General features: G+C 37.1%; 1 protein-coding gene across 1 annotated transcript; it reads right to left on the bottom strand.

Annotated features, from left to right (window-relative positions):
* Positions 1 to 18,925: 18,925 nt before the first annotated feature.
* LOC110626338 lies at positions 18,926 to 20,364 on the bottom strand. The gene is made up of 2 exons (XM_021772168.2): positions 19,841 to 20,364; positions 18,926 to 19,738 (listed from the first exon to the last, which is right to left on the bottom strand). The coding sequence occupies exons 1-2, from the start codon at positions 19,953 to 19,955 to the stop codon at positions 18,996 to 18,998; spliced, it is 858 nt and encodes a 285-aa protein (XP_021627860.1). The 5' UTR covers positions 19,956 to 20,364; the 3' UTR covers positions 18,926 to 18,995.
* Positions 20,365 to 21,034: the final 670 nt, after the last annotated feature.

The raw sequence follows: 21,034 nt of genomic DNA, 5'->3' as shown, positions 1-21,034 counted from the left end.
GATATTGCCATTATTTACAGGTCGTGATTTTGTATTTTCAGTTTTCGTTCTGTCAATGAAATAGTCCTTTTATTCAATTTTAATCCCATTTTTATATTAAAATTGTGGTAAATGGAGATGGAACTTCTTATGATAATAGAATTCTAATTAAAACTCAAAACTTTCTTTTGTACCAGAAAAAATATGAGTAATCCTTCTCACGATTTTTTCTCCATAGTAAAGAATCATTTAAAACCAAATCAGACACTATTGGAACAAACCATTACTGAATCACCTTCCAAACAAAAGCTTCAATCTCTAATGCACAGGAGAAATTTCATACAATCTAATTCAATACAAATAAAAGTTTTAATCCCTAATGCATATTAGAAATTTCATTCAAATTACCGAAAAAATCATGAGTATAAATTATCCAAAGAGATTCATTTATACTAATGAATTAGCTCCAAATCATAAATCAATTAACTCACAGCATTATCCAAAGCTGGAATAACAAATGAATCAAAATTACCACACTGAAAGTAGAATATGAATGAATTAATGGACAGAGAGTTGTTTGAAAAAGGTGAATTAGTGCATAAACTGCTCAAAACTGTTTCAGGCTCATCTCCAGCTAGGTTTCATCGATCTAGAGTTGCATCCCTTACCAATTGTGGCTTTCAAATCTTTAAGAGCAAATCAACAAACCAATTCAGCCCCTAAATCAGCAAACTAATTCAACCACTTCTAGCAAAGGCTTGCAATCCATGAGTTGTTTGATGTGACGATCCAAATCCTTGTGCAGAAACTTCCTTCTAGTCCACAAATATAATGCTCACAAAGAGCCTCAGGTGCTAGCTATGGAGAGGAAGAAACAGACATGCAACTCTGAAAAGAATGAAGGAGATGTCACAATATAGTGTGGTGGGGCTATTAACATGTGGCACAAAGAGAAAGAGGATGTCCGGACTCGATTTGGTGAAGGTAAGGGTTGGACGGTCGGTGTTCCAAATGGATGTGGAGGTGGTGTTGCTGCTGTTTAAGAAAATTGATTGTTGAAATTGGGAGAAAAGATTTAGGTCGAGCTTGAGGAAGAAGATACAACTAATTAATATGGGTAATTTGGTCATTTTGTGGTCCTTGAACGGTAGAAATGGAAAATTTTGGATGGAATGAGCTAACAGAGTAAAAGATTAAGGACATTTTAATAAGTTTCTAAAAATGCAGGAACTGATTTATAAATAATGATAACACTCGGAAACTAAATTATAAATCTCCCTTAATTTTATATAGTAGTTTGCAATTTATGAACATGTTTAATTTTAAGTTGTCTGATTTTTTTACGGTCTAAATATTCTTTTATTCACTTTTAACTAGGAGAGAAATGTTTTTTAGTTTGTGTCCTTTATTGAGGAAAGTAAGCTTTGCACCTGTTTAATGAAAATTTGTTTAAAGTTGATGATAGCCAGGCTCCAAGCTCCCAGGCCTTGGCGAAACCCAAGCTAAAAAGATTGGGCCTAAGCTTTAGGAGGGCCCAATGCGCAGCTCTAAGCCTCGTTTGGGATCAGAGACAGTCTGGACAAACCGAGCTGGACATGAATCTGTCCTTAGGATCCTTGCCCCCAATACCCATTCCTCTTTATGGTAAAATAGACCCTGTAATGCTTGGAATCATGTCCAAGTGGCGCAGAAGGAATTAAATAGTCGCCTGACGAAAGAGAAAAGGACGTCGTATGTTTGTAGGTATTGCCAACATAATTGTGGCAGAAGAGTACGGGTACGGGTACGGGACGATGGTTACACGTCACTAAAAGACAAAAGAGAAAAGGAATACAAGGATATGCAAGGAAAATAGAAGCCAAGCTTACAAAAATATACTGGAAATCTGTACCTATTCTTGGATCTCAGACATCAATTGGCGCCGTCTGTGGGAACGAAGGAGATCTTTTCATCACCGGAGTTCTCATTTTCATTCACCCACTAAGATCCACATGGCCAATCACGGTGAAAACCATACTGGAATCACCTCAAATGACTTGAGCTCGACTCAGGAATGTCCGCAGTTCTCATTCCCTAGCCTAATTGCCCCAGTAAATCAGCCACCTATATTACTCAACCCGTCACTAAGCTCAACCGGGACCATGCCTCGAACTTTCATGTCTAATCAAGAACTGTCAAATGACTTGAGTACAAAACTCTTCTAAATGGGATGCAAATAGCTTTAGAAGTGGGGAAAATCGACCTCAGAATAAATAGCGATTCACAACTAGTGATGAACCAAATAACAGGGGTATACTAGGCGAATGACCCGATTATGCAAAAGTACTTAGCTAAAGTACGAGCCTTGGGAGCTGAGCTCAGTGAGCAAGGGATTATAGTTGAATACAGATGAATACCTCGGGAGGAAAATGAAGAAGCAAACCTGCTCAGCAAACTATCAGTAGAAGAGCTAGAGCAACTCCTGGATAAGGTGTATGTGCAACAAATTGACACACCTACTTTTGAAAAGCCAGCCTCGATTATGCAAGTTGATGAAGAACGGAGCTGGATGACCCTGTACCTTGACTATTTCGAAGCTAGAAAATTGCTAGAAGACAAAGCAGAGGCTCAAAAAACCGCGGCTAAAGCCGCTAACTACCAGATGGTGAGAGAAACTTTGTATCAAAGAGGAAAATCCAGCTTGTGGCTAAGGTGTGTAGAGGCAGAATAGGCATCCAGGATAATTTAAGAAATATACTAAAGGGTTTGCTGAGTTCATGAGGGAGCCACCACGCTGGCAAATAAGATTTTCTAGTAAGGGTATTACTAGCCAATAGCAAAGAATGAAGTTGGAGAATTTGTGAAGAAGTGTGATGTCTGCCAAAGGTTCACTAATGCAATCAATATACCGGCTACACCACTATCAAGTATATCAAGTCCATGGCCATTCTCGCAATGGAAAATATACATCATGGGACCATTCCTTAAGACTGTGAGGCAGAAGAAGTTCGTAATAGTAGTCGTGGAATATTTCTCCAAGTGGCCAGAGGCAAAGGCTATTCCCACCATCACAGCCCGGAAAGTAATAGACTTTGTGTGGGGCAATATCATTTGCCGATTTAGGATATCCAGGACACTCATCTCGGATAATGGAAAGCAATTCGACTGCAACTTCTTCAAAGATTTTACGAGAAACATGGATATCTGACATAAGTTTTTGTCGGTAGCTCATCCACAGATAAATGGCCAGACTGAGGTGACAAATCGAGCTATTTTACAAGGGTAAAAGAAACGATTAGACGGTGCTAAGAAGAATTGGGCATTCGAGCTGTATAGCATTCTGTGGGCATTCTAGATTACACCTCGGACTCCAACAGGAGAGACTCTATTTGCACTAGCATTTGAGACAGAAGCTGTAGTTCCCATAGAGCTGCAAATCCCCACACATCGAGTTTAGTTAATAATGAAGACCTCAATGGTGAGAAACTGAGGAGTAACTTGGATACCCTAGAGGAAATTAGGGATGAAGTACAAGTGCAAATAGCTGCCTATCAGCAGAAAGCAGCTTGGTACTACAACCAGAAGGTTCATGAGAGGAACTTAAATGTTGGAGACCTAGCCCTAAGAAGACTAGAAGCCACGGGAAAAAGGATTGCTGTAGGAAAGCTAGCACCAACTTAGGAAGGACCAAGTCATTAGACCAGGAGTATACAGAATTGAAGATCTGCAAGGGAACCCCGAGCCCCATGCTTGGAACATCCAGCACCTGAAGAGGTATTCTCAATAGATTTACAATGTAACTGTAATATCAAAAACATGAATAAAAACCCTCTTTTCTACTCTCTAAAACTTCTGATAAGTAAGGAAGACCTCAATGAGGTGAGTGACTGATCTCAAAAATAGATTGTCGGCACAAAAAATCGAGTTGAGAAAGTGAAGACCCTAATGAGGTGGGTGACCGGTCTCGAAAATAGACCGTCGGCACCAAAGAACCGAGTTGAGAAAGTGAAAACCCCAATGAGATGGGTGATCGATCTCAAAAATAGACCGTTGCCACCAAAAAATCGAGTTGAGAAAACAAGAAGGCCAATGAGGTGGGTGACCGGTCTCGGAAATAGACCACTAGCTCCAAAAAACCAAGTTGAGGAGGTGAAGACCCAAGCAAAGCTAAAAAGAACTAAGGGCACCATGCTAGCGGAGCTAAAGGCTAAATTAAATAAAAGGCAAGGGTGTCGACCTCATAAGTGGACCTCGGCACTACTAATGCCAAACGAAAATAAAACTAAAGCAAAGGCACCAACCTCATAAATAGACCCCAGTACCATAAATATTGAATCACAAATAAAGGAAGAAATAACTAAGACAGAAACAAATCCTTGGAACAACATGGGCCAAGGTAAGAAACCACACGAAAGTCAAGGGCAATTGCAGAGGACTCCAATCTCAAAAAATTGACCTCTAACACTAAACCATCCCGAATAAAAAACTCCGAACTCAGCTTCCTAAAAGGTCCATATAAGTAAAGGGATAAAAAATGTATGGGGACATAAAAATCGAGACATTCAGTATAGAAATCAAGATGGAATTGACCCAAGAAAATCTCAAATAAATAGAAGTCAAAGTGAAACAAGTCAGATTCATTTACAAGTAAATTATAAAACAAGCAGTCTAGCATGGCTCACAGGCAACACATGCTAAATATAGCCTAAGTAAGGGCATACGAAAAAAATTTAAAGAGATAGAAAATTAAAGTAGCAAAACGGCCTGAAAATAATAAAAGGGCCCAAAAATTTATTTATTTTATTATTCCTTTTCTACACTGTTTGAACGTGTTATAGAAGCAGCAAGGGAAGAGGGAGTAGAACTAATTAAATCATCTGCGGGGGACCTAGAAGGGTTGCCCTCCCATTGTAAAGAAGGTAAAGGAGGAGGGGTTCTTAGGAAGGGGGTTACCATCCTCTCCGTAGCAGACCTCCTCGCCATCAGAATCAAATTTAGGAGCTCGCAGTTCAGCTAAAGGAGAGGAGGGGGCATCACGAGCAGCTTGAAGGCCTTGGTTGTAGCCTGAAGCAAACATGCGGAAGACCTCCCTATATATCCTCTCTCTCAGCTCTATAGAGTCCTTGTACTCCTGCAGCCACGCTTCGTAGGTCCTTGTACTCCTACAGCTGCACTTCGCAGGCTTGCTGAACCCTGTCTTCTACAACTCTAGCATCCTTCAGCAAGGAAGCATACCTCTCCTCCAGGGCAGAAATATCTTAATGGAGTTACTGCTGCTGAAGTCGAGACTCCTCCACCGCTGAAGTCATGCCTTTCAGGTCGTCGATATACTTGTTGAGCTCCTGCTGAAGGACAGTAGCATGAGCTAGGGCTTCATCGCGTTGAGCCCAAGCCTCATCACGCTGACGACGAGTCTCCTTTAGAGCAAACAACTGCGTGAGGGCTTCATTTCGTTGAGATTCTGCCGCATAAGTCTACTAAGACGACTTGGCAACCTCCTCTTGTAGCTCCCTGAGCTGCTTAGTGAGGTCTTCAATTTGCCCCTTGGACATGATAATATACCCTTAAGCCTCATCCGTAGCAGTCAGATTTTCATCTCAGCATGCTTGCACTGCCACAAAAGAAAAAATTAAGTTAAAAAAAATCAAATACTAAAAAATACTATCAAAAAGACAAACAACTTATCACAAGAAACATTTTCCTCAAACCATCAAAAAAACACCCGTACTTTAAAGGTTAATTTTTATGCTATACCTTATGAATTAAAAAATAATTTTTTCCGTTTTTACTTTACTAGGAAACACCCGTGCTTTAAATTTTAATTTTAATATGTTAAAATTAAATAAGATTTTTTTTAATATTTATTTACTATTGTTAATATTGATTTTTGAATAAATTGTAAAATCAAAATTTTTTGTTTTACATGAATTTGTGTTATTAATTAGCTCTTACATATTCTTATTTAAAATTGTAATAATAATAACATAATTATTAGTATTTATTTTTAGAAAATATATATTAAATATTATGGTTTAATTAATTATTTTAATAGTAAAACCATAGAACAGTGCAATCAGAGTCTTCTGTATTGGAAAGGTTTCTCTCTCGTTCTTAGTAACGAGTTTTCTCTCTGCGATGGAGTCTTTCGCGAACTTAAAACCTGGACGACGACGATACAAAGCTGCGGCTGGACGACGATGATTCTGTTTACTATTATAGGTAAGCTTCTAATAGATTGGCAAATCAATTTCAATGCTATGAAAGCCACACTGTCAAATCTCTAGCGTCTGGGCCGAGGAGTGTTCTTCAAAGAATTGGGGTCGAAACTCTACTGGATTTAATTCTTCAACCAGGTCGATTTGCAACGGGTAATTGATGGTGGTCCTTGGTCGTTTAGTAATCACCTACTGGTGACCCATCTTCTTCAGCCAGGAGAATTTCGATGGAAGTTCCTCTGTTTTCGGCTCTCTTTTGGATTCAATGCACAATTTGCCACCTGGTTATATAACATCGTATACGGCATATTTGTTGGGCAATTTTGTGGGCAAGTTTGTGGATTATGATACAACTAGTATTGGTGGAAGCTGGCGAAGTTTCATGCAGGTTAGAGTTGCAATTGATGTGAGGTTGCTGCTCAAGAGGTCAAAACGTGTGGTTATTCATGGTAATCAATCCTTTGTTGTGTAATTCAAATACGAAAGGCTGCCAATCTTTTGTTTTCTTTGTGGTCCATTGGGCCACAATGAAAAATTATGTAACAGGTTGTTTGAGGGAGCTAGTCTGGCTGAGCCGAAAGGATGAGGTTCTTGGCTAAGGAAGATGGCTCGACAATCAAGGGTGAAACATAATCAATGGCTTCGGGACAATACTGGGTCCTCGGTTGGTGAAGATGTTAGTTATGGTGCTTTTCCTGGTACTGGGATATAGGTGTTAATGACTTTTACCTAGTATTATTTCTCCTTCTGAGCCTGCATTTGTATCTGGTAGATTGATTATAGACAACGTTATTATGGTATTTGAGCTTATTCATTGTATGAAAAGGAAAACAAGGGGGAAGGAAGGGGAGGTGGCTCTTAAAATTGATATTTGCAAGGCATATGATACAGATGATTGGAACTATCTTAAATTTGTTATGATACAGTTGGATTTTAGTAATTGATGGGTTGATTTGATTATGTTGTGTATTTCTACAGTTAGATATAATGTCGCTTTGAATGGTGATGAATTAGGTCCTATTGTACCTGAAAAAGGGTTGAGGCAAGGGGATCTTCTAAGCCCTTATTTATTTATATTATATTCAGAAGGCTTATCAGCTCTTTTCCACAATGCTGAACGACGAGGTTTAATTTATGGAACACGGTATGTCCTAGGGCTTCTACAGTTTCACATCTGTTATTTGCTGATAATAGTTTTTCATTTTTTAAAGCAGATGCTTTGGAAAGTGGGTATGTGAATGAAATCCTGGTGACTTATGAGCGTGCTTCTGGTCAAGCCATTAATTTTAACAAATCAGGTATCTTCTTTAGTTCCAATTGCACTAGTGACAACAAAGCCTATGTTTGCTCAGTTTTAGGTGTTACTAATCCTCTGGATCATGGGAGATATTTAGGTTTGACTTTTTTAATTGGTAGAAGTAAAAAAAGCGTTTTTTTTTTCTTTTTAAAGATAGTGTTAATAGCCTTAAGCACTACAAACGGTTCACCCATGGACCTAAGAAGATTCAGTCAAATGGAGAGTAAAGAACAAATCCGGCAACTAATTTGTGCTGCTGCCGTTATTATTTTCTTGTTAATATTTTTATTTTTTATTTATTTTGTTGAGTAGAAATAGGAGGATAATCCTCAAGATAGTTGATAATCCCTCCTTAATTGGAGATGTTTGTTTCTGTTTTTTGAATAAGGAGAAAAATTTAACCCAGTTTTTGAGTACTTAACTCAAGAGATTGTAGATTCTCTCTCAAGTCTACAAAATAGGTAGAAAAAAGGATAAACACCCTTCTTCTTCCTCCCTCCAACCAGGGCTTGTGAAAACTTGGTATCAGAGCCAGGTGTAATGGGTGAAACCATTCAACAACAGCTGGATCGAATCCTTTCAATGTTCTTGGAAGAACAAGCAAACAACAAGAACCGGCAAGATGAGATGAACGCAAAATTAGAAGCCATTGCCCGTGATGTTTCTAACTCTAATTCTGGACCAGATGTTGAGGCCAGCAGTCAAATTCGGCCTTCTAGAAACAAAGGCATTTCAGGTACATTCGAAGGCTCATCAATCCTTCCAAAATTCAGTAAACTGGATTTTCCCAAATTCAGTGGCGAAGAGGATCCCTTAGCCTGGCTGCAACCATGTGAGCATTTTTTCAAACACCAGAACACGCCGGAAGAGGAAAAGGTTACTCTAGCTTCTTACCATCTAATGGGAAATGCTCAGTATTGGCTGAATGAGCTTTTCGACGAAAACCCAAATCCCACTTGGGAAGAGCTTAAACAACAGTGTAACCTTTGATTTGGACCACCAGTCCGCAGTAATAAACTGGGAGAGTTAGCCAAATTGAAGCAGGTGGGTTCAGTGGCAGATTATTAGACACAATTTGAGATTCTAGTTCCCCGAGCAGGAAAACTAACAAAAGACCATCAGTGGCTTAAAAGACCACATTGCAGTGGAAGTGGAATTACATCAACCAACTGATCTAGCGACTGCTATGAGCATGTCTCGGTTATATGAGAAAAGAACCCCATTACCATCGCGGTTTTCTAATCGTTCGGTGACGGCTCCTATAGAATCCAAGGGCAACAGAAGTATTCGGCGGTTGAGTCCAGCAGAGATGGAGGAACGGCGAAAGAAAAATCTTTGCTTTAACTGTGATGAACCCTTCTCTCGGGGTCATCAATGCAAAAGATTATTTTGGATTGAACTTGATGATGGTGAAAGTGACATGGACACCGGCGAAGAATCACCAGAAATCTCTTTGAATGCGATTACAGGAACCCACAATGCTCAAACTATGCGTGTGATGGCTGAATGGAATGGTAAATCTGTTCTCGTTCTCATAGATTCTGGTAGTACTCACAATTTCGTGGCTGCCAATATTGTTAAACAGGTGGATCCGAAGATTGAAAAGAAAGACGGACTTCGGGTTCGAGTTGCAAACGGCGAACAGATATTCAGTTCTGGTGTTTGTCGCAATTCAGAGTTACAGATGGGGGGCCACCCTTTTGGAATAGACCTTTTTGTCCTTCCTCTAAGCGGTATTGATGTGGTACTGGGAGTCAGCTAGTTAAAAACTCTGGGACCCATTCTTTGGTATTTTTTTATTATGCGAATGGCTTTCTCTATTTCAGGCACCAATATCGAATTACAGGGAATCCAAAATCTTGCCATTAAACAACCCGTAAGCCTAAATTCAGTCTCTTCCTTCCCGGATGTCGAAACCCAATTACAACACCTTCTCACCGAATTCTCCGGCATCTTCAAAGAACCTAAAGCTCTTCCCCCAAGCCGCTTCTGTGATCACCGAATTCCTTTGGAACCGGGCACCAGACCAGTTGTGGTACGGCCGTACAGGTACCCTCATGGCCAGAAAGATGAGATCGAGAGACAGTGTGCTGAGATGTTGAAGAAGGGAATTATTCGACCTAGCCAATCCCCTTTTTCATCACCTGTAATCCTTGTTCCCAAAGCAGACGGTTCATGGCGACTTTGTGTGGATTACTGGGAATTGAATGCTCATACAGTTAAAGATAAGTTCCCAATTCCTGTAATAGATGAATTATTTGAAGAATTGGGAGGAGCAAGGTATTTCACAAAGTTGGATCTAGTTGCTGGCTATTATCATGTTTCTGCAAGATATCAAGAAAACAGCATTCCGCACTCACCATGGCCACTTTGAATTCCTGGTCATGCCTTTCGGCCTTACGAATGCACCATCCACTTTCCAGGCACTTATGAACGAGGTATTTCAGCCATACCTAAGAAAGTTTGTTCTTGTTTTTTTTGACGATATCCTTGTCTATAGCAGAACATGGATTGAGCATCTCCATCACCTTCGGATTGTTTTTGAGGTACTGCAAAATCAGCAGTTATTCTTAAAAAAATCCAAATGTGCCTTTGCCCAATCACAGATAGAATACTTGGGGCATGTGATTTCTTCTGAAGGTGTACATGCAGACCCATCAAAAATCCAGGCTATGCTCAGTTGGCCACAGCCTAAAACAGTTAGAGGACTTCGTGGTTTTTTGGGTTTGACAGGGTACTACCGCAAGTTTGTTCATAATTATGGACTTATTGCAGCTCCTCTTACAAACATGTTGCGACATAAATCATTTCAGTGGATAGACGAAGCAGTGCAAGCTTTCAACAAGCTTAAGGAATTGATGACTACCACCCCTGTATTAGCTCTTCCAGATTTTGCTCAACCCTTTATTGTGGAGTGTGATGCCTCAGATTCTGGTATAGGGGCTGTCCTCTTGCAAAATGGCAGACCTGTAGCCTATTTCAGTCGAATGATGGCAGCCAGGCACCGCTCCCTTCCAGCTTATGAGAAAGAATTAATTGGGTTGGTTAAAGCCGTCAAACACTGGCATTCTTATCTATGGGGACGTGTCTTCCTTATTCGCACAGACCATTACAGTCTCAAATTTTTGTTAGAACAAAAACTATTATCCCCTATCCAACAGAAATGGCTCAGTAAATTCTTGAGTTTCTCTTTTACAGTTGAGTACAGGTCTGGGCGTTTGAATACAGTGGCCGATGCTTTATTGCGACGAGAAGAAGATTCAGCTGCTCTTATGGCCATTTCAATGCCACAAGTTGGAATTTTTGAGGAAATCAGACGTGAACATCAAACTTCCTCCGAAATTCAGCAGCGGGTCTCTCTTGTCCAGCACAACTCTGCTGCAAATTCTTGGTGTCTAACAGATGGGTTACTGCTCTTCAAAAACAAGGTTTTTTTGCCTTCCTCTTCTCCATCTATTCAAGCTATTATTTCTGCCATTCATAATCAGGGCCATGAGGGGTATCAAAAGACCTTGTTTCGAATTACAAGAGACTTTTACTGGAAGGGGATGAAGACCCATGTGCGTGATTTTGTCCGTGCCTGTGACATTTGTCAGCGTCACAAAACAGAAAACCTTTTACCTGCAGGGCTGCTACAACCATTATCAGTTCCCTCCCAAATTTGGTCAGATATTTCTTTGGATTTTATCGAAGGGCTGCCCATGTCCAAAGGGAAAAATGTTCTATTAGTTGTGGTGGATCGCTTCTCTAAGTTTGCTCATTTCTTGCCCCTTTCGCATCCTTATACTGCTGTGAGTGTTGCCCGTCTGTTTTTTGATAATATTGTCAAGATACATGGGATTCCGGTGTCCATGGTTAGCGATCGTGATGTAACTTTTACTAGCTCTTTTTGGGCTGAATTGTTTCGTTTGTGTGGCACTAAACTTGCTTTTAGTTCTGCTTATCACCCACAAACGGATGGGCAGTTCGAGGTGGTTAATAGAACAGTTGAAATGTATCTCCGATGCTTCACTAGTGCACATCCAACCAAATGGATGGACTGGATTTCTTGGGGACAGTATTGTTACAATACTAGTTACCACACATCACTTCATGCCACTCCTTTTGAGGTGGTTTTTGGTAGACAGCCGCCCCGTTTACTATCTTATGCTCCTGGAAGTTCAATGATTGATGCAGTTGACCAAGCTCTCCAAACCAGAGATGAAGTTTTGGGTTCTATTCGGCAGCACCTACTTCGGGCACAAGCTAAAATGAAGGCAGTTTATGATAAAAAGCACCGTCCACTGGAATTTCAGGTTGGGGATATGGTCCTACTTCGCCTACAGCCCTATAGACAGGTTTCAATGGCCAATAGGCGTCATCAGAAGCTTTTGCCGAAATATTATGGCCCTTTTAGAATCATTCAGCGCGTAGGAACCATGGCTTACAAATTGGATTTACCAACAGATGCTCGAATCCACCCTGTATTTCATGTGTCTGCCTTAAAAGCTTATATTGCAGGGTTCTCTACTGATCGTCCTTCCCTTCCTCTCATTGAACCTGTGTCTGCAATGCCTCAGCCTCAAGCAGTTTTGGGTCATCAAACCAGAGCTGGGAAATCTGAAGTTTTAATTCATTGGCAACATTCTTCACCAGCAGATGCTTCTTGGGAAACTAACGCTGATTTGTCTCAACGATTTCCAGATTTCGCGATTGAGGACAATCGCAATGTCAGCGGAGGGAGTAATGTTACTAGCCTTAAGCACTACAAACGGTTCACCCATGGACCTAAGAAGATTCAGTCAAATGGAGAGTAAAGAACAAATCCGGCAACTAATTTGTGCTGCTGCTGTTATTATTTTCTTGTTAATATTTTTATTCTTTATTTATTTTGTTGAGTAGAAATAGGAGGATAATCCTCAAGATAGTTGATAATCCCTCCTTAATTGGAGATGTTTGTTTCTGTTTTTTGAATAAGGAGAAAAATTTAACCCAGTTTTTGAGTACTTAACTCAAGAGATTGTAGATTCTCTCTCAAGTCTACAAAATAGGTAGAAAAAAAGGATAAACACCCTTCTTCTTCCTCCCTCCAACCTGACCAAAGACCCCTTACCCGTTTACAAACTAGGGCCTGTGACAGATAGACTATGGAAACGGGTTAAATGTTGGAATGGCAAAATTTTGTCTGAAGCTGATAAGGAAATTTTACTTAAATCTATAACCCAAGCTATTCCCTTCTATGTCATGAGTTTGTTTGTTATACCTGTCTCCTTATGTGACAAATTGGAAAGGATGATAAACTCCTTCTAGTGGGGTTCTCAAGGTCAGGATAAAAGAAGGATTCATTGATTATCATGGGATAAGATGTGTCTTAGTAAAGATAAGGGAGGTTTGGGTTTTCGAAATCTTAGATTCTTTAATTTAGTTATGCTTATCAAGCAAGGTTGGAGATTAGTTTCCAATCAAGACTATTTTCATTTTTGTATACTCAAAGCTAAATTTTTTCCTAGAATGGATTTTCTAGATGCAACTGAAGGGTCTAACCCAAATTTTGTCTTGAAGAGTATTTTGCAGGGCAAGGATTTGTTGAATTTTGGTAACAGGTGGAGAGTAGGAAATGGACAAATGATCAAAGTTTGGGGTGATCCACGGCTTAATAAGGATAATGGCTTTTTTGTGGACAGCCCATGTCTTGAGGGATTGGAAGATTTTAGGGTCTCGAGTTTGATCAATGAGAATAGCACAGGCTAGAACCTACAATTATTATCTAATCTCTTATTGCCTAGTGATGTGGATTGTATTTCTCATATTCATTTAAGTTTCTCTAGGCAAATTGATAATCTTGTGTGGCACTATACAAAAAATGGAATATATTCTGTTAAATCAGGTTATCATTTATTATCCGGTCTTTAGGAGAATCTAGGGTTCATGGTACAAGTTATGGAAGTTGCATGTACCACCAAAGGTTAGAAACTTTATGTTGTGAGCTTTACGAGGTATCCTTCCTTCCAATGTGAATCTAATTGATAGAGGTTTGAATGTTAGTTCAGGTTGTAAGATGTGTGGCATGGTAGAAGACGATCCTCATGTTTTACTTTTTTGATCTAGAGCTACTGCAGATTGTGGATATGCATATTCCCTTACAATCTATTTCTAACATGTCTGATTTATTTTAGTTTATACTGGGTTTATCTAATACCTCTTTACAGGGAAGAGTATGTATGATTTTTTGGACCTTATGGAACAACAGGAACAATTATTTATGGAATGGAAAGAGTCATGTTTTTCAAAGGATTGTTCGTTCTACAGAGGAGCTATTGTTGGTTTGGGAAGATACTCAGCTACAATCAAGTGCAGTGAATTCTACTCTTAATCCTCCTTTGAACATTCAATGGTATGTTGCTTTGGGAGACTTAAATGTAATATGAATGCAGGAGTTGTTTTCTCTTTCTAGTATTATTAGTTATGGTGCTATTGTTCGTAATGACTCTGACATGTCTATTTCGGCTTGTTTTGGGCACTCTTGAGGTAGTAATCAATCCAAGATAGCTGAGGTACAAGCTCTACGTGCAACTCTTTTTTGGCTTTCTAACTGTAATTTAAGTCATGTCAATATTGAATTAGATTCAAAACTTGTGGTTGATGTTGTCCTATTTGTTAAAGAGGATATGTCAGAATTTAGTCACCTTGTCCATGATTGTAGGTATATGTTTCAACAAAGGTCTGATTGATCCTTATCTTGGATTAGGCGACAAGCAAATACTGCTGCCTATTTGTTAGCCAGGAAGCTAGTCCCACCCTCTGGTGTTTTTGTCCTGATTTTTTGAGTAATATCCTATCTTCTGTTGTTTTTCAGGTTTTTTCACTTAACATTTTGGCCTTGTTTGGTTCAATATGATCTATTTCCTCCAGGTAATTTACTTCTCAGGGTGTATGATAAAAACATAGTATGTTTGGTATACAAAATAACTTTTTAAGAAATAAGTTTGTTTTTTAGTTTAAAAGACAATAATATCCTTGATAAAGTGTAATAAATTAAAGGATAAATTTGTAACTTCCTTTACACTTAACTAAGGAAGTAAAATGCTCCACTTCCCAGTAAGTTATTTTAATAGTGCAAACCAAACAAAGGAGCTTTTTACACTTTCTTGATAAATTCAACTTTCCCAACTTATTTACCTCAACCAAATAAGGCCTTTGAATCGTAGGTTAGGTTTAATGAGGCGACACGTTGATATGAGTCGGTATGAATCCATTATGTTAAGTTTTTTCTGAATTTGATTAATAAAAATTATATTTCAAAAAATATAGTAAAACCATAAAAAAAAATAGTTTACATTACATATAAATACTAATATATTTTAATAATATTAGTTATATATATAGTTTTTATATTTTGTAAGAAAAAAAATATAATAGTTTTTAAATAATAAACTATTAAGAAAAGTTTTAAGATTTTGAAAAGTAGTTATTAGAAATAATAATTCAAATAAAATGAGTATAATTTAATCGGCATTTGAATAAATCTAATATATATATAATGAGTATAATTTCATATTACAAATTTTAAATTTTTTTAATAAAGAAGAGTTTTCTATAATATAAAATTTGACATTGGAAAATGTTTAACTAATCTTAATGTTTGATAGCATGAAAATACAGGATACAAGAACGAAAACTGTTACTTTTCATTCTGTGAAGTAGCTGATGTTAGTAAATCCATTTTAATTTTACGCTTTTTTTTTTTATAGAAAATATTTTTTAAAAATATTTTTCATATTTTTTAATATTTAAAATATTTATAAAAATTTAATTAATAAAAAATATTTTTTCAATAAAAAAATTTTAATTAGTTTAAAAAAAAAAACTTCCTCTTTTTAGAGGATCAAATTATTTTCTACATTTTAAAAATTTTATTAATTTCATTATATGTAAATTTATTAATGTATTTTATTTTTAAATTAAATTAAATAATAAAAAATAAGATTTTTATTAGAAAGAAAATTTTTTTAGTGAGAATATTTTTATAGATAATGTTTTTCATAAGGAATATTTTAAAAATAAATGAAATTTTAAATAACTAATTTTATGAGATAATAATTTTTACTTCAAAATTTAATTTTACATAAAATTAATATTTCATAAAATAACATAATTTTACATTAAAAAATACAAAAAATATTAAGAATAAAGAAGAATTTGCCATGTGACAACATTTTCAACATCCTCATTAAGTTATGGAGCAAAGTTTGGAGAAGCCATTTTTTAATGGCTTAGCTATACAATATATACGAGTTATATTATACTTGTAATGCGTAATTTTTTTATTTTTTATTATTTTAATAATATATTTTAAATTTCAAAAATCTTAATGTAAAGTTTTATTAAATCCTTTTTTAGAGTTAAATGGCTTGATGATCTTATAAATGCTGTTAGTACGAAGTGTCACTTATCAATTTGTTTTAATATTTTTAATGAGACTGTTGAACTTAATAAAATAAAATATTATTTTTAATATAAAGAAGGAGCAAATCCAAAACAACAGAGAAAAAAACTAAACGATTGTAACTCGAGGCATAGATTTAGTCATGGACAGGTTTGAATCATGAATCGAATTGAAGTTGGATTGGTCAAATTTGAAATTAGACAAGTCAATCAGTTTTAATTTAACAAATGGCAGTATCGAGTTTAGTAAGTTAGACGAGAACTGAAAAGTACCATTTAGGGTCTCACAGGTCATCCGCCCAGAATTTTATAAGCTGGCTAAATTAGATAGTCAAGTCATTTTTCATTCCTGGAATACCTCTAATCTGATAAAATTTTATTAATAATAAGTTAACGAGGTATTTTTTCATATGTTTTTTTCAGTGTTAAGGAACGATGAGATTGTCTTTTCGAAAAAGTTTGAGATAAGAAGATGTCACAATGCGAGTTCTTTCGGGTCAGGCCATAAGGTAAGTTCCGCTAGACCATAATTCGGGCGTTGGTCCCACTAATCAAGGCCACAAGGCGAGTTCCATTAAGTCAGATCAAAAGCCGAGTTTCGCCAGATCACAATTCGAGTATTGGTTTCACTAATTAAGGCTATAAGATGGGTTCTGCGAGGTCAAATCATAAGGTGGATTCCGCCAAACCACAATCTGGGCGTTGGTCCCATTAATCAAGGCCACAAGGCGGGTTTTGCCAGGACAGGTCACAAAGTGGGTTCCACAAGACCACAATCCGGGCATTGGTCCCACTAATCAAGCCCTTAAGGCGGGTTCTGCCAAGGCAGGTTGCAAGACAGATTCCGTCAGACCATAATCCGGACATTGGTCCTACTAATTAAGGCCATAAGGCGGGTTTCGTCAGGTTAGGCTACAAGGCGAGTGTAAGCCAGATCAAAGAATTAACCGTTGGTCCCACTAACTAAGGCATTCGCACTAAGCCATGAGGCAGATTTCGCTAGGCTCAATTATTGAATGTTAGCTTCACTTTTATATAAATTCTTTAAGGCATTTTATGCCAAGGCTACAGGGCGGGTATTTGCCAGACCCAATGACCGAGTGTTGGTCCCGTCTTACTGTAGCTAAAAGGAGGCTGCTAGTTAGGTCGGTGGTCAGGTGTCATGTCCTGTTAATGACCTTGATTTTTTTTTCTTTTACAAAGGTAATGATTACTAGGTTCTTTTATTGGGGTTGACCCCTTAGCAATTTTTTAAAATTATCTAAGTCTTGTTTTGACGATGGTTAGATGAGGGTTGTGAATGAGGACATGGCATGTAAACGCTCAATGAAAAGAATAATAAGATATGAGAAAATATTTTCATTAAGGTCATAAAAGATTACATAAGAGGGGGATATCTCTAGGTTTCTTCTCTTGAGTCTTTATTACAATTACATCGGTATTCTCTATATTTATTATATTATCAGTAGAAATTCGATTATTGGGATTGTTCTCAGCTTGTCCCTCCCCCTCATCAGTCTCACCTCCCTCCTTATCTGGGAAGATATCGTCTATCTAGTTAAAGTCTTCAGAGGGAAACCGTTTCACCAGTTCCTTCTTGACCAAGTCTTGGCTTTATACGAACATCTTCCCACCCTAGACGACCGTCTCCTGAGTTCTACCTCAAACTCAACAACCTTGGTAGAGGTGGCTTGGGCCTCCTTAGCTTGAGTCTGTAGTTCCAGGACTTGGTGATATAGTAGGGCCGCCTGATCATTGGCAGTCTTTGCCCGATTCTCAAGGACCAGCTTAGAAGCATTAACCTCACCTAGCAACCTTAGCAGTAGTTCGAAAAGTTCTAGCCATTACAAAAAAAAGACGGGAGAGATTTCTTTCTCAGAGAAAAGGATTAAGAGACTGGTTTTAATCCAAATGAATAGAAATGATTCAATGGATTTCTCGGCAATTAAATCAAATGATGTAACTGAAAAATAGAGTTATACTATGATTGGTTAAACTTGCAAAAAAAGAGAAAGTGAGGTAATTGGCGTTTACGGCAGCCACTCCGACGCTCAAGTTAGTAAACTAGAGAATAGGGTGAGTGTAAGGAATTTTTTAGGACTCAAACATAGTTGTGTAAGAAATATGTGCTTTTATCTCTGTGATCATTGACTTTTATACTGTAAGATGACGAGTTAAATATAGTATTTTCTTATAATCCGATAATGATGTGGCCGGCTCTTCGATAAGGGATCTCGCCGATTTAATTGGTCGGTGATCTTGTGATTACAGATGTAACGAGAGTCTACTAAATTGTGCTTGCTAACAGTAGTTTCATGTGAAGACTCGACCTCTTCGGAGGAGAACGAGTCTTGATAAAAAATAGATTGTAACAGTGTTCGAGTTTTTTTATCCTTGTGCAGGACCGCACACCCGCTTTGTCCAACTCTTACCACATGGTTCTATTTGGTGGTGATAACTCATGACTTATTTTAGGCGATTGTTATGTAATATTAATAATATACTTAAAATATTATATATATATATATATATATATATATATATATATATATATATATATATATATATATATATAAAATTAATTCTTGATTCAATTTTGATATAATATGGGTATAGTACGATTTCGATTCTATTTTTAGTTAAAAACTAAAATTCAACAAGAATCATAAACTAAATTTCGCTTAATTCTTAATAGATTGCACGGAACTTTGGTTCGATTTAGGCCTTAAAAAATCATGTATACGCTGTGTACTCCTACAATATATATATATATATTTTTTGCCAATTTTTGTTTAATTTACATGGAATTTATACAAGTTTTTAAGGTATAAATTATATATAGAGTATTAATTTTCAGGTCGATGATCATTTTACGCTTAAATCTATATAAATTAGGTCTGGGTATTTTTTTTTTTTCATTTTGTAAAACATACACATCTTTTTTTTTTCAATTCAGAGACAAATTATATTCTTCAAAATAACCAAGTTAAACATGTAACTACAACGAGCTTTTGCGGTAAGTACTACATTATTAAAATACAAATAAAATGAAATTTCATTAAATTAGTTTATACACAAGGAGATTATAGATGAGTTGGTTGTTATATTTTCTTAAGATACCTAAATGCATACAATCCAAGCACCGCAATTAAAAAAACCAGAACCCCATTCTTCAAATTTCTTGGCTTCTTCACCTCCATTACCATATCTCCAAAAACCTGCTTGAAATTTTCTGTTGCAAAGTGATAATAACTTCCCCGTATAATTCCTGTTCCAACTCCATTCATATCTGTCTTATCCTGAACAAAATCAGCAACTTTTGCTTCTTTTGTGCCTCTGTTGGCTGTGGTGGTACCCTTTTCAGCTGCATCAGTCCATCCATTTCTCTTCTGATCTTCTTCGCTCGTTTCCTTCTGTTTCTCCTTTATCTGAAGCGAACCTCTTTTTGAAGTATCTGCAGCCTGAGGTTCACGTTTTTCAGGCATAAAGGGTTCTGTTTTCATCGCTCTAGGCTTCAGCACATCAGAGAGCTGAGTTTTTAGCTTTGGAGTGTCTGCTGGTGGCTGTGGATCGTCATGCGGTGGCTTTGGAGGCTTTGGGGCTTCAGTGGATGGTTTTATCATCTCCTGTGGCTCATTGTAAGGAACAATTATTTTAGGGTGTCTTATAAGAAGTATTCCTTTTTCAAACTTAGCACCGATTTCATTAGGATCATAATTTGAATCAATGGGAATTTCTTTGTGGAAACGACTCCATTTGTTGCCTTCACCGAGGGGACGTTCTCCACTGAGCCTTAGCTTTCGAGATAAGGTTATTTGTACTTTCATTTGCTCCTTTTTGAACCCTATATTAAGACCAGAAATACATTGATAGTGAAATATTATTAAAAAAATAAATAAATATTGAAAATTGTTATTGAAATTAAATTAATAAGAGAAAGAGATACCTGGTAGATAGACCCTGAGCGTGTCAGCTCCAGGCTCTCGTACCCAATCTATTGAAGGCTCAAAATCTTCATATACACGTTCAGCTGCAGTAGTCCCTCGTCGCCTTGAATCCATTTTAATAAATTTTTACCCTGATTTTCTTCTGAAATTATGTGTTAAGACTCACAGAACTTGATGGGCTTTTATACACAACTGATCAAGAGAAAGAATTTATGGATATAGTTTAATTTCTCTGCCTTGGGTTCTGGCTTTATGTATTGCTTTGGATATTCTTATTCTTTTCAGAGCTAGTTTGGAAATTGTTTTCTTCACAATGACTTATTCCTTTTCGCAGGTAAACTGTTTCTTTGGTTTGATGAGAATTCATTAGATCATCATTTGTTTCTTTATTGATCATGCAAAGCCAAAATTCTTTGTATCAGAAGAGACAGCTTCACTTCTCTGCAACCCCATAAAGAAATGCCCACAAAGCAAAAGAAGAATCCCAGATTAAATTAACCCGTGAGGGGGAATAAGGGATTGGTGGTTAGCCCAAGTTGACAACGGTGGAGCCTTTTTTATTTAATTTCTTTCCACTACCTTCCAAGATTTTATTCTGGATATCGTTTGCTCCATGAAAAATTTATACTCGCTAGCTTATGGTGGGGCGTTGGCCGACCTCACCTTTAGCTTTACCTTTACACATCTACTTTTTACCTTTTCTTTTCCTTTCTTTTTTTCAAGAGAAAAATTCAATGGGCTGGAGGTTTTAATTTATTTTTTATATCAATAAAGTTTTTTTAGTGAACTTTAAGGTAAATTTATTTTTTTTTCTTCTAATTAATCCAAACATTTTTATTTAAGTTAATTTTCACATGAGTCTATGTTAGAAAAATAATAAGGTTGGCCGAATAAATAAAAGTCACAATTGCAACATCCGCAAAACTTCAAGAATTAATAGTAATTCATAGGAACTTCAAATGAATGAAAGTTAATACCTTCAAAACATCCCAACATATCTGCTTGAGGTGTTTGCCGAATTTCGACATATTAGTTTACATGACATAAACTTTTACAATTAAAAGATGAAAGTTAAGTGATACTACATAACAATTGTCCAAAATAAACCATGAACTATCACTGTAAGATAGACACATATAGAAAGAATCTAATGAGTAAGAAATGTGGACTAAGCTGAGGAAGAGTGACCAAAA

The sequence above is a fragment of the Manihot esculenta genome, chromosome 11 (assembly GCF_001659605.2).
Source record: "Manihot esculenta cultivar AM560-2 chromosome 11, M.esculenta_v8, whole genome shotgun sequence".
Taxonomy (NCBI): Eukaryota; Viridiplantae; Streptophyta; class Magnoliopsida; order Malpighiales; family Euphorbiaceae; genus Manihot; species Manihot esculenta.
This window is presented reverse-complemented; position numbering and strand designations above follow the sequence as displayed.

Excerpts from the sequence above, each read along its gene's own strand:
- LOC110626338 (XM_021772168.2), bottom strand. The coding sequence starts at position 19,955 with ATGGATTCAAGGCGACGAGGGACTACTGCAGCTGAACGTGTATATGAA. Across the intron at positions 19,739-19,840 it reads GCTCAGGGTCTATCTACCAG|GGTTCAAAAAGGAGCAAATG; the intron begins GTATCTCTTTCT and ends GTCTTAATATAG.